Below are 14,707 nucleotides of genomic sequence, written 5' to 3'. Positions count from 1 at the left end.
AGTAGTAGTAGTAGTAGTAGTAGTAGTAGTAGTAGTAGTAGTAGTAGCAGTAGCAGTAGTAGTCAATCAAAAAACTATCAAGCACTGAGCCAAGCTCTGCTGTTACAAAAAAGAGGTAAAAGATAGACCCTGCCCTCAGGGAGCTACAATCTAATGGGGAAAACAATAAGCTAACAAGTATGTACAAACAAGTTATATACAAGATAAACAGGAAAAAATTAAAAAGGGAAGGCAATATAATTAAGAGGGCAGGATTTTAACCAGGACTTAAAGGAAGCCAGAGAAGCCAGTAAGTGGAAGAGAAAGAACATTCCAGGCATAGGGGACAACCAGAGAAAATACCTGGAGCCAAGAGACTGAATGGAACACCAAAGAATTCAGTGTCACTGAGAGGATGACATGGTGGTAACAACATAATGGTGACATATTATTACTATATGAAAGAATATCCTAAATTACTAATAACAGGAGAAATGCAAATCAAAATAATCCTCAGGTTTCACCTCACACTCAGCAAACTGACAATGATGACAAAAGATGGGACAAGTCAACATGCATTGTTGGTGAAGATATGAATCCATATATCTTTTCTGGAAAGCAGTTTGGAATTATTCAAATAAAGTGACTTAAATGTCCAAACCCTTTTATGCCTCAAGAAGGACACTGGTTTAAAAAAACAAAAAACGCACCCATATACACCCAAATATTCATGGCAGCATTTTCTGTGATAGCAAACAACTCGAAACAAGGTAGAAGCTTATTAGCAAGGGGAAATGGCTAAACAAACTGTGATACAGGAATGTAATGGAGTATTATAAGTAATGAGAAATGTGATGAATATAGAGAAACATGGAAAGGTCTACATAAACTGATGAAGAATAAAGAAGCAAAGCCAAGAAAACAGTATACAAAATGATTACAACAATGAAAGAACCACAAAAAAAAAAAATCAAAAGTAAATGCTACAAAATTATAAAGAATAAACATGGCTAGAAAGAAGAGATATAAAAAGGCATTTCTACTGCTTTGCAAAGTTAGGAGGTCCACAAGTATTACATATTTCATATATTTTCAGGCTTTTTTATTGTACTTTTCTATTTTTTTCTTTTTTGTCTTTAGAAAAAATGCTAGCACCAGCCCTGAAGTCAGCAGGACCTGAGGTCAAATCCTGTCTCAGACCAGACACTTGACACTTATTAGCTGTGTGATTGTGGGCAAGTCATTTAACCTTAATTGCCTTGCAAAAAAGAAAAAATACTATTTGTTATATGGGAAGGCTCTATGAGAGGGTGAGGAGGAGGGACACTAGGGAAACAACACTGACGTAAAAAAAAAGACATCAATGAAAACATCAAAAAGTAATTTTTTTAAGAAGATGTACACTAAAAAGTAGTGAGGTGCTAAGATTGTACGTATTTGGTTGTAACCAGATTATAGGTGGGCTTAAAAACCAGGAAACAGTTTGGATTAGATTTCACAAGTAACAGAGCAATAATAAGGCCTCTAAACAAAGGAATAATATGACAACAGCAGTGTTAAGGGAAGATCAATCTGGTAGGCATATGAAAGATGAATTAAAGGAAAGAAAGTCTGCAGTCATGGAATTCAACTATAACACTATGTGAATACTTCAAAGCACCTGGGCATCATCTCCTAACTTCTCCTTCTTGGCTTCAAACTCAAAGGATAAGATGTCCTTCTTCTTGCCAACATTAACCCGTCTACTTCCGCCTTTGAGCCCCCCACCCTCTTCAGTCTTCTCCAGGAAATTCTCCTTCAATCATCCCTCTCTCTCCCTAATTTTCTCCCTAATCTCAGCAATTTGTAATCTGCTTGCATGCCAACAACACTCAACTGAAATTGTTTTCTCAAGGTCACCACTAATCTCTTTATTCCTAAATCCAAAGGAATTAAACATTCAAATCACATCCTCCTTCTCAATACTCTCTTCTCCTTGAGTTTTCATGGCACTATTCTGTCCTGGTTCTTTTCCAATCTGTCTGAATGCTTCTTCATGGTCTCCCTTTGATGAATCATCATCCATGTCATATGAACCCTGAATATAAATGTTCCTTGGGACTCTGAATGCTCTTCTCTTCTTTCTCTACATTGTCTTTGTGATTTTACCTGCTCACATGGGTCCAATTCCCATGGATTCTTTATGCAGATGACTCCAAAATGTATACATCCAGCCTTCATGTCTCTTGAGTTCTAGTTGTATATCTCTAGCTGCACATCCCATAGGCATCTCAAAATCAGTATGTACAAAACAAAATTAATTTTGTCCCTTAAACTTAACCCTCTTACCTATTTCTGTAAAGGTCACTAATGTTCTTCTAGGTGCCAAGGTTCAGTACATAACCACTCATGCTCAATTCTTCACTCTTACTCAACCCCTATATCCTTTTAGCTACCAAGTATTATTGATTCCACCTCCTCAACCTCTTTCACATACAGTGCTTTTCTCTTTACTTACACTACAACCTTCCTAGTTCAGGATCTCGTTACCTCTTGCCTGGATAATTGCAATAGACTCTCTACAACTCATCCTCCACACAGCTATCAAGTTGATATTCCTTACATACAGACTTGACCATGTCATTTCCCTACTCAAGAAGTTTCAATGGATCCCCAATACCTTTAGGAAAAAGTACAGACCCTTCCGGCTTTATATTTAAAGCCTTTCACAATCTAGCTCTAGTCTTTTAAAATATATTTTTTAATTTTTTTTAATCATCAACAAACCAAACATTTCAATATACAAAGAGCAGAAACACAGACTGTGAATATTCTACCTTTTGTGGCCAAACTCCTTGAGAAGGACAACTACAATTGATACCTCCCTACTTTCCCTGCTTTTCCTCTTCTTAACTCTCTACAGGCTGGCTTCCAGTTTTATCATTCAACTGAAAATGCTCTCTCCAAAGTTACTAATAATCTCTTAATTGTCAAATCCAATGCTGTTTTCTCAGTCTTCATCCTTCTTGACCACTCTGCAAGTGACACTGCAACACTGGTGATCACCCTCTTCACCTGAATACTCTCTTTTCTCTAGGTTTTGTGGATACTACTCTCTCCATGATTCTCTCATCTATCAGACCACTCCTCTTATTCTCCTTTTCTGGATCTTCATCCAAGTCATTCCTGCTAACCAAGGGTGTCCCACAGGTCTCTGTGGGCCCTTCCTCTTTTGCCTCTTTACAACTTAACTTATTGATCTCACTGGCTTCCAAGGATTCAATTATCATCTCAATGCTGACGATTCTTAAATCTCTTATCCAAACCAAACCTCTCTTCTGACTTCTATCTCACATTTCCAACTACTAATTAGATAGTTAGACCTGGATGTCCTATAGACAACTTAAACTCAACAGTTCCAAAAATGAACTCAATAGTTTTCTCTCCAGACTTGCCCTGCTTCCAAACTTCCCTATTACTGTCAAAGGTACCACCATCTTTACAGTCTACCAGGTTCCCAAACTAGGTTGTATTCCTCAACTCCTCACTACCTCTTACCCCCCAAATACAATCTTTTGCCAAGGAAGTCCCAGCTAAAATCCCACCTTCTACAGGAAGCCTTTTCAAAGCCCTTTTAATTCTAGTGCTTTCCCTCTGCTGATTATTTCCTACAAATCCTGTCTACAACTTGTTTGTACATTTTTGTTTGAATGTCACCTCCCCCATTAGACTGGGGGCTTGAGGGCATGTACTGTTTTTTGCCTTTCTTTGTATCCCTAGCACTTAGCATAGTGCCTAGCACATAAGTAGGCATTACTAAATACTTTCTGACTGAATGAGTTTTGCTTCAGACTATCTTTCCATATTCATCACATATTATTTCTCCACTGTTCATCTTTGTGCCTTTGTACACATTGTCCCCTTCTCACCTCCACTCTCTTCTAAACCCTACTTCTCCTTCAAGGCTGAGCTCAAGTACTGCCTTCAAGCGCCCTTTCCTACAAATCATTGTGGATTTTTTGTATATGACCTGTATTTACTCATCTGTGAACATGTTGTATCCCCTAGTCTAATGTAAACTACTTGGGAGCAGAAACCGTCCCACTTTTGTACAAAGGTCTGTATTAGAATGGTGGCAGCAAGAATGGATGAATCATTTGTAAAGAAAAACTAACTCAATTTGATGACTGGTTAGATATAGAAAATCAAAGAAGACAATGAGTTTGAGAAAACTCCAATCCTTCTCAATGGGATGACTGGGAAAGTGGTGGTACTGACAAAAGATAGGTATCATTGACCTTCCTCCAGATTTCATGAAACATTCTAATTTGCAACCTTCTAATGGGAGACTGTGCTTATATTTCAACCCTCTATCAGATTAAGCTCTATGAGGGCAATGGGATGTTATCTACCTCAGTGCTTAGCACAATGTTAGTTCGTCTTTTTTAAACATTCATTTTAAAATTTTGAGTTAGAAATTCTCTCCTTCCCTCCAGCACCACCCTCACCTATTCAGAAGGTAAACAATATGATAATTACACATGTGAAGTCAACCAAAATATATTTCCACGTTAGCCACAGTGCAATGTTCTGTATAAAATTACTATAACTAGGATAAAAAAGGAAGCTGTCAATTGGGAAAATATCAATTAGCCCTTACAAGAGTCTAATATTAAAGATATATAGGGAATACTAATACATGAGACCAAGAATCATTTCTCCATTGAATAAGTGGGCAAAAGTTATCAATCACTTTTTGTGGAAGCAAAGAACTGGAAACAAAATCAATGCCCATCAACTGGAGAATAGCTAAACAAACAGCACATGAATGCAAGGTACTATAAGAAATGATGAATATGAAAAATTGAGAAACATAGCAAGATAAACTGATAAAAAGTGAAGTAAACATTCAGAAAAAACACACAATGATTACTACAATAAAAATGGGGGAAAAAATCCATTAAGTCATCACTGGAATACTGTGTGTTCCTAATGACCAAGCTTGGTCTTAATGAAGAGAAAATAAAATGAAACATACTGCATCCTATCTTCTTTGCAGTGGTAGCTAAATTGCTCAGTGGGTAGAGGACAGGGCCTGGAGTTAGGAAGACTGAGTTCAAATCCATCCTTAGACACTTACTAGCTTTGTGTCCCCGGACAAGTTACTTAACCTCTGTTTGCCTTACTTCACTAGAGAAGGAAATGGCAAACCACTCTAGTATTTTTACCAAGGAAGTTCCACACAAGGTCACAAAGATTCAGACAGGTTGCACAACAATAATCTTCTCTGCAGAGGTAGGGAACTATGGGTGTGGACATTGACATAGTACATGACACATGCTGTGAGACTTGGTTGATAATGCTGGTTAACTTTGCTCCTAGGGTGCTTCCCCTCCCTCTACTCTCCCTTTTTTACTCTTGTTAAAAGATAAATTTCTGGGTAAGGATCTCTGCAGAGGGACAAAATTAGTTCAGAAGATTAACAATAAAAAATTAATTTTAAAGGAATGCAGGAGACCTCTCCCAAGAAAACAATAATGACTTGTAGTTATTAGGTTTGTCCACTACCATAACAACTTTATTTGGCACTTAGACTGCCAGCAAGGATAGGAAAATTCTACCATTAAATCAACTAGTATCTGAATGGTTGCCTTAAACAAACAAACAAACAAAAAAAACACCTTAGTTCTAGGTTACATGGTTTAATAGTAATATTTTGATACTTTCAAAGATCTGCAATTGCAGATAACAATCTCTACACATTTCTTCCTAAACTTAGCTAAACTGGTCTTCTAGTTACAAACACACAGAATTCATCTTCATCATATTCAAAGCTTTTCCATTTTGCCAAGATTTGCCAGAAGTTACACTACACTGACAAAGCACTCAGGAACACAAGGTCACCTATACTATGAAAAGAGAGATAGCATAGCCTAGTGCAGGGGTCAACAAACTACAGCTGGTGAGTCAAATCTAGCCTGTTTTTGTGTGGCCCACAAAGAATGTTTTTTACATACAAAAATAAGCAGCTGGCCAGATTTGGCCCATGGGTTTTAGTGTGCCAACCCCTGGCCTAGTGGATAAAGAGCTGACCTTGGAGTCAAGGACACCTGGGTTCACATTCCGCCTCTAACACAAAGTGGTCACCTGACCCCTAAGCAAGACTTAACCTCTTTCCAATCCCAGGAAACGAAGACGTTAAGTTACAGGACAGTTGTCCATAAGCAATGCTAGAGGAAGTTATCTCACTGGAAGTTCTATACACCAATCACAGGCCCAGATTTAAAAAGCAGCTAGCTAGCTAGATGGGGAAGGAGGGAAATATTGAACCTGATGTCAGGGGGCATGAACTCAAATCACATCTCAGATATTAGTTGTTTGATGCCAGGCAAGTCACTTACCATCTCTCAACTTCAGTTTCTTCATCTGCAAAATGAGGATAACAATAACACCTAATTCATAGGGTGGTTGTGATGATCAAAAGATAACATATGTACCAAATAACTACCATTCCCATTTAAATGACTACATTGTGGTGAGCATGATCTATACAAGGGGTTTCATGCAAGCTAGAGTTCGAAGGGACCTCAGAGATAACATAGTTCATTCTCATGTTACAGATGTGGAAACAGGGTCCCAGAAAGGGAAAGAAATTTGCTCAGGGTCAGACAGGTAGTAAGTGGCAGACATGAGATTTAACTCCAAGTCTAGTTATCTTTTTACTATATCCCACAGTATATAGTGGTATATAGTGTTATAAAATAACAAATTTTACCCTGAATACCAATAATATCTAACCATTGTTAATCTCTCAATAATTAATCTCCAGAAAAAAAATTAGCAACTTTGCGGCACAAAGCATGATGCAAAGATTGATATATTATAGTGAATGTTTCCTTTTATATACTCATATATTTATTCAATTAGAAACACAAAATTTCCTGCCCAAAGACTGTGTGCCATATACATATATTTATTTCCAAAGAGCAATAAATAAAAAACATATTTCACAAATACTTTCTGCCCTTTCCTCTAAGAGTTTTATATTTCAATTTTTACTTTTTTGTTCTGGACCTATGGATCTAACAAATTCCATTATCATCTTCTAGGCAATAACAACTACTTTCCAACCTTAAAAAAAAGTAAAATAAATAATCACTTTGTTGAAGCTCAATCAAGTAGTAAGGGATTTAAGATCAAATAAAATGTTTAATTTCATAGCTATATAAATAAGCATAAAAAGAGGCAAAAAACACTGAATGTTTTCTGTGGTGAAACTATTTTGCAATCAAAGCATGGGCCCTAAATCAGCTTGTCACTTGTCTAGTTTTCATAGTCAGTAAAGAAATTAAATGATCATACCAGATTATTAAATATAATTATTAATAGATAACCTTTAAAACAATGATCCATTCAATTCCCAAAAAGACAGAATTCATTCTGGGTTAACTCTCATGTCCCTACGACAGTGTCCTACATGAATAGGATCCAAGAAAACACTTCATAGCTGATCAAAGAGGTTAACTATAAGGATACAAAAGAGTCAAGTTACACACTATTTTACAAGTGCTATGAAAATGAATTTAAAGTGATTTATTAACCAATGTTATCTCATCTGATCCTCACAACAATACTATGAGGTAGGTGCTATTATTATTCCCATTTTACAGATGAGCAAACTGAAGAAGAGAGAAGTTAAGTAACTTGCTCAGTCACACAACAGAATGTGAACTCAGATCTTCCTTATTCCAAGAACAAAAGATGCTATGTTTAAGACACTAAAATCATTTAGGTTAAAAAAAATAAACAAAATAAGTTAAATGATAAAGTTTTTTAATTCTTTTCTTGGTTACTTATATTTTCCTATTTTGTTAACAGATCGGCCAATTGCTCAACAATTGCTTCATGCAAAGCCTTGATATATAAAGCATTAATATTTCTGATACTAAGTAACAACTTCATTTTGATAAGAGCAAATTAAACACTGAGCTTTTCCTAAATAAAACATTTAAAATAAATTCAAGAATAATGTTCAGTGGTTTTATAACTAAGAAACTACTAATTTTTTTCAGTAAGATAAACTGCGAAAATCAAGTTGTTGTTGGGGTTTGTTTTGGGTTTAAAAAAGTTATGGGGAAGCTAAGTGGCACAGTGGATAGAGCACCCGCCTTGGAGTCAGGAGGACCTGGAGTTCAAATCTAACCTCAGACACTCGACACTTACTAGCTGTGTGACCCTGAGCTAGTCACTTAACCCCATTGCTTAGCCAAAAAAAAAAAAAAAAGTTACAGTGTACAGAGAGTATACTTTAAAAGGAATGTATACTTTAAAAAGGAAAAAGCTATACATGGCAGAGATTCATGGTTTCACTTGTAATCCTCCTTTTCTGTTTTTCTTCGTATATGAAAACATTCGTGTTTGTAAAATTCAAAATAGCATAGGAGAAAAATTTTTAAATAAAAAAAAGAATGGAAAATGTATATGTACCAAATGGGAAACTGAACAAATTATAATATATGAATGTAACAGAATATTACTGTACCATAAGTAAACTAATAAGGAATTTAGTCTTCCAGAGTTTCTCTAAAATGCTATCAAATGAAGCAAGCAGAATCAGGAGAAAAATATGACCACAGTAATGTAAATCAAAATAACACTAAAACAAATTCATGACTAATCTAGAACCCTGAGAAGAGATGAAGTGCCCTTCTTCCTTTCAGTAGAGAGGCAGAGAACTAAAGGTGTGAAATATTACATACACTATCCAGATGAGGTCACTGGGTTGGCTGGCTTTGCTTAATAAGGTTTGGTGGGCTTTTGTTTGTTTATTTTGTTTTGATTTTGTTACAAGGGAGGGCTAATTTGGGTGTGGGGAAATGGGGAATCAATAAAATACCCTTAAAATGATAGTAACAAAAATTTTAACCAATTTTAACAAAAAACTTTTAACAATTCTAAAGTAAAGCACTGCTGTGAGGCTCAAAAAGAGCTCTCCCCATTTTACAGATAAAGGAGCTTGGAATAAGAACGGGTTTGACAACTTGTCCAAAGCCACACACCAAGCAAATGGCACAGCCAGAATTGGAACAAGCCAACTCCTGATTCCAGGGACTCTTCTGAAAAACACCTTGTAAAACTGCTTGGTTAAGTTAAAATTCTCCTAATACACAGACTTTTTTTTCTTTTCACACTTTCATAGCGTAAATGTAAACGTATGTGTCTATCAAACTGAATCTCAGCCAGTCATCATTAACAAGTACCCAGTTGGCAACTTTAGCCCATGTGCATAGCACATCAGCAGACATTTTTCTTACAAACTTTGCAATTCATAGCTTCATAGGATTTAGAACAGTATAGGACCTTAGAAATTATCTAGACCATGTTCTCGTTTTATACATGAAAAACAGGCCAAGAGAGAAGTAACTTGACCAATAACTTCTAAGTTGTCCCAACTTCTCTAACTCTAAATATAGTGCTCTTTCCACTACTATACAAATGCCTAAAAATATTAGTTCCACCAAAGTCCGATAACTGTACCCTTGAAAATACATGTCCCTCTTGAAAGCTGTTCTCAAGGTAAGCCATACTACCTTCTCCATAAAATAATCTGAAGCAATCTAGGAAACGTAATTTCTAATAGGATGCATCTTAAATTATAATGTTGTTTGTCTCCTTTCTTCCAATACAGGCACTAAAGTTCGTTAAACATTAGCCAAATTTTATTAAGAGAAATTTCTACATATAAATTCATGTGGTTGTTAATGAAAAAAAAACAAAAAACAAAACTGATCACAGTACTAGATTTCTCAAACTGCAACAAATCAAGTCAGTTCTGTGACAGAAATGTAAACAAAAGAATCCACAAGCTTTTGCTATTCAATTGCCTAATTAATCTCAAAATAAAACCAAAGAAGAGACTGAAATTCTAAAATTTTAATTCATACATTTAGACAATGATTTAGTTCCTAATTGGCATGTCAAAAAAGGGACATGATTTGAGGGCCATAGAAAGGAAGAAAATAAATCTTTTGGGTTTTAAGAACCAAGTATATTTTAACACTTAGGTCTGTATATTTGCAACATGAATGTGGGGCTTTAAATGACTGTTCAATGCATGACGATAATTCCCTGCAGTCTCATTAATACCGAACCAGAACACATGCAAAAATCAAGTGAATATTCCACAACTGTTCTAAAGGCTTCCTTAAAACAACCAAATAAAAATGCTATGCAAAATTATAAATTAAAAAAAATTAAACTGTTCCTAAGGTCTGGTTCAACACCAGCAAATTTTAAATTTTCCTTAAACTACACTAGGGTTTCTAAATATCACTGATGTTAGTTCCAAAATGGTGAGTCCTAAGACCTGCACTGCCAGACGTTCCAGCAGGTCTTTAAAATGGTCCTTAGGACAGGAATTTTTTTTGCCAGTGATTACATATGCTTTCTCTTTCACGGTATGCCAACCTTAGGCCTGGTCTAAGAAGGTGGGCATTAATCCAGTGCTCGAGCTCCCTATTCTCATTTGCTCATTCTGAAGATAAAACACTCCGGTGGGAGGACTCCCCTTCCTGTAGCCCCCAAGCCTCGGAGGGCAAAAGGTGACATATTCTAATAAGAAAAGGCGGTCTGCTTTTTTGGAGTTCCCCATTTTAAACAGCACACATGGCACATTCATCTCTCACTAGCGGGTGCTCCAGTCAGTGGGGGACGGAGGCCATAGCTGTCAGACGCGTCCGGGTCATTTTAGGGTCTGCATTTCACACCGCGAGGGCTGCCTGCAAGCTCTCCCCCCCGAAGGTGCCAAAGGGCACCCGGCTCTCTGGGCTCCAGGGGGCACATGACGCTGCCAGAACGTGGTTCCCAAGAGGAACTCAGAAACGTCTGGGGAGGGGGGGCGGTAGATGGGACTGAGAAAGAGGGGGGAGCGAGACTCCCACGACAGTGGAAGGGGGGGGGGTCCCGAGACCAGAAGGAAGCCCGCAGACAAGGCTGGTTGCAGGGCGGGCCCGGCGGGGGAGTGGGAGGGGTCGGAGCCCCGGGGGGTCCGAGGCGGTGTCTGCCAGGGCTCTTACGTTCAAAGTCTTCGTCCTCCTCGTCGTCGCTGTCTCTCCCCTCGCCCTTCCCGCCGAGGTTGCGGCTGTCCCGGAGGCGGGTGAAATAGTCCACGGCGAAGTCCACCAGGTCATCGGGGTGGTTCCTCAGCACCTCCACCGTGTAGCCCTGCAGGAGCTCCGTGAGCCCGGGCGGGATCTCGATGTGGCTCATGGCGGGGGCCGCTGGTCGGGCTGCCTCCCTCACACGCGGCCGGGGCCGGGCCGCAGGGGCGGCGGCTCCGCACGCTCGGGCGGGCCGAGGCCGAGGCGCTCACACGCCGCTCCTCCCGGCGCGCAGGGGACGGTTCCTCACCCGCGGCACGGGCCCAGGCGCCGGGCAGCGGCTCGTCCTCGCACGCGGGCCGGGGCCTCGCTCGGAGCGCCGCTCTCGCTCTCCTGGAGGACGCGGCGTGCGCCCGTCGGCCCGTGCCCGTCCGCCGCCTCGGCCTCCTCCTCCGGCTGCACTTCCTCCCCGAGGAGCCGCCGCCCCCTTCCCCTCACCGCGGGCTCGGGCTGCAGGCGCCTCAGCCGCCGCTGTCACACTGGAAGCGCGACAGGAGGGAGGGAAGGACCAGTGCGGCGGGAGGGGGCAGCGCATGCGTACGACGCCTCCCCACGCTCCCGGGCGCCTCCGCAGCCTCCCTCCCCCGCCCTGGGCGGGCTCCCCCAGCCCTGCGGCTCGGGCAGCCCGGAGGTGGGAGGGACGACTGCCCTCCCCCGACCGGGGGCTCTCCGAGGGGTAGAGCAGGACGGGCCTGTGGGGGTCACCTGGTACAGCTCCTGCACAGGCCTGGATGGTTAATTAATCCTAATATTATTCTAATATAACTGATATTAACATACCTAAGGTTTGCCAAGCCCTTTACATACATTCCTACATACGTTATCTCATTTGAACGTCACAGCTGCTCAGCAAAGGAGGTGCTGTAATTGTCTTTATTTTTAAATAAAGGAGACAGAGGCTTCAGTTTAACTGCAGGAGCCCACAGCTGGAAAGTGTCTGAAATGAGATTCACACCCAGGTCTTCCAGACTCAAGTCTAGACTCTTTCCACAACTCCTGAACCGCCTCCTCCACAAACTAAGACCCAGAAAGTCAAGTGAATTACCCAAGGGGGAACATCAAGTGTGATAGAAAGAGCGGGAGATCTGAATTCTGGAGGCCTGGTTTCAAAGTCCAGCTCACCTGCTTATCTCTCAGTGCGGGCTCAGGCAAGTCACTTCCTTTCAGGGCTTCAGTTTCCTCATTTGGGTAACCCCTATCAGGCAGAGGCACAGAGCCCAGATACACTTTAGGTGCTTTCTGATTTTCTGGTTCATAGCTTGCACCCAAGGAGAATATGGGAATATCTGGTAATCCCCCAAGGGTAGATACTATTTCTCTTTATATGCATTTTATATGCTAACCAAGGCTCAAAGACGTGGAACACTTTTGTTTAAAAATTAAGTAAGATAGGTGGCAGAGTGGACAGAGCTCCGGCCTTGGGAGTCAGGAGGACCTGAGTTCAAATCCGACCTCAAACACTTGACACTTACTAGCTGTGTGACCCTGGGCAAGTCACTTAACCCTGATTGCCTAAGCAAAAAAGAGAGAAAGAAAGAAAACACTCAAAGGCCTTGCCCACTGAGATTGTCTGGATGCTTCCCACCTCCCAGCAGTAAGGTACCCTCCATTCAGAAACCTGTAGTATTAGGGTATTTCCCTGATTGAGAACCCCTTTCAGGCCCTCTTTATTCTCCTCCAGATGCAGCTCCTTATCAGTGCTCTACAGTTCAAATTTAGCTCCATTATGTTCTCCATTCCATCAGATGTCCAGCAACCCCTTCCTTGCCCATGCTATGATGGTCAATAACTTCTCTAGCCTCCTCTTTCTAATGGCATCACTCAACTTTGTTTCAATGATCCTCACGCTGCTGCTCTTCTGTACCAAGATGGTACTTGTTTATCTCCATGATCCTCTCCAGAAGACCAGTTGAAAACAGCTGGCCCATCAAGGGATTTCCCTGGCACCTCAGCTAAGTAAGTTCTTGAATGCATCCAAGGACACAGTACTTTCCAATTTTGAAACCTGTTTTTAAATACCCAGGTCCTACTCGTCCATCCTTTACACATTCTGGATTGCTCAAAGGAATCAGTTTTCTACTCCAGGTCATCTCATGTTGAGTCCCCCCAATGTGTCTTCTCCCTATGCCACGAAGGTGAAGGTAATGCCTCCTGTTCACTTCAGCATCTGCCTCGACGTCTTGGGCTTCAGAGGGTTATTCCCTTTCTCCAACCAGTTTTCTTTTTTCTTTTTCTTTTTTTCAAGGCAATTGGGTTAAGTGACTTGCCCAGGGTCACACAGCTAGAAAGTGTCAAGTGTCTGATTTGAACTCAGGTCCTCCTGACTCCAGGGATAGTGCACTATCCACTGTACCACCTAGCTTCCCCTCTCCAACCAGTTTTCTGTCCAATCTTCCTCTGGGATTACTGGTTTGGAATATATAAATTACTATTCTCTGAAAGATTTTCAAATAGGCGAAAACAGCAATTCCCAATGACTATTCCCAGGGAAGTTGCCTTTGGCAACCCTATCATGAGAACAAAATGTTTGTGTCCTTATTCTATCTATAAAATAAGGAGTGTAAACTAGGGGATTCTTAAAGTGTTTTTAAGCTCTGACTTTTTTTGTCCAAATGTCTAATGCAGTTCTGACCTTCAATGGTCATTTGACTAGCAGGACGAGCCAATCCTTGGACCTAGGCTTCCTGACTAAATTCAGAGCTCTTTCCACTATACTGAGCTTCACAAATGCCACTCCCATTCTCTATCATTATGATTGTTTCTACAACCCTGCAAACTTGGACATACCCTGAACTGTTCAAAGGCCCCTCTTTTCTTAGGACAGAGTAACGTCCTCTTTTTGGCCAAAACAAAGGTTGTAAACAGAAAACAGATGATAATTACAGGTCACATTTTCCTAAAGTACTTTTCTTATATTATCCTCATTTTACAGAGGAGTGGACTGAGGTTCATAGAGAAGAGACTTGCCCAATCCTAAAGTCTTCTGACTCTAAATCCATTGGTTTTCCCACTGACAAACAGCTGCTTCACACTATATCATACCAGACAGGGAGGTGGAGAAAAACAAAATTAGATGAACTATCTCCCTTTCTCATCTTATGGGCCAAAGTCCTTTATGGAGTCCTTCATATCTGGCTCCAAGTCACCTGTACAGCCTTATCCCAAATTACTTCCCGCCAAGCCCTGTAGGTCTAGCCAAACTAAACTAATCTTGGCCCGTTTCTTCTCTCTTTTCTACTACTATCCTTACCACCCTGGGTTACGTGCTGAATTATCTAGCCTCCCTACCTTAGCTTATGTAAGGGGTGGCAAATATTTGTTTCCCCCTCCATGATGTAATTGCAGAAAGTAGAGGGGCAGATAACAGAGTTAACTAGGTATTGCTGTTATTGAAATATAAGGATGCTTTTATCTTTTATGAAGTGTGAGCACCTTTCTCTGATGGAATTACAGGGGCAACTAGAGATTTGCTAACCGAAAATTGGCCAGTCCTAGAGGGCTTTAAATAACTGATTTAGTCAGATGTGGTGATTGTTAAACAATAAGCAGTTATAAGTAGCTACTTTAATTTATTAACCAAAAAATGTACA

At 40.4% G+C, this 14,707-nt stretch overlaps 1 protein-coding gene across 1 annotated transcript in view; it reads right to left on the bottom strand.

Annotated features, from left to right (window-relative positions):
- PRKAR2A (protein kinase cAMP-dependent type II regulatory subunit alpha) overlaps window positions 1-11,249 on the bottom strand; it is a 134,678-nt gene extending 123,429 nt beyond the window's left edge. The window contains exon 1 of the mRNA XM_027837054.1: window positions 11,034-11,249. Coding sequence (XP_027692855.1) covers window positions 11,034-11,226 — 193 coding nt within the window. The 5' untranslated portion in view covers window positions 11,227-11,249. The remainder of the gene's footprint in view (window positions 1-11,033) is intronic.
- Between the last annotated feature and the right edge of the window lie 3,458 nt (window positions 11,250-14,707).

This window comes from Vombatus ursinus, unplaced genomic scaffold, assembly GCF_900497805.2.
Source record: "Vombatus ursinus unplaced genomic scaffold, bare-nosed wombat genome assembly UNPS02014820.1, whole genome shotgun sequence".
NCBI classification, from domain to species: domain Eukaryota; kingdom Metazoa; phylum Chordata; class Mammalia; order Diprotodontia; family Vombatidae; genus Vombatus; species Vombatus ursinus.
Note: the sequence above shows the minus strand (reverse complement) of the source record. Positions and strands in the feature narration are given on the sequence as shown.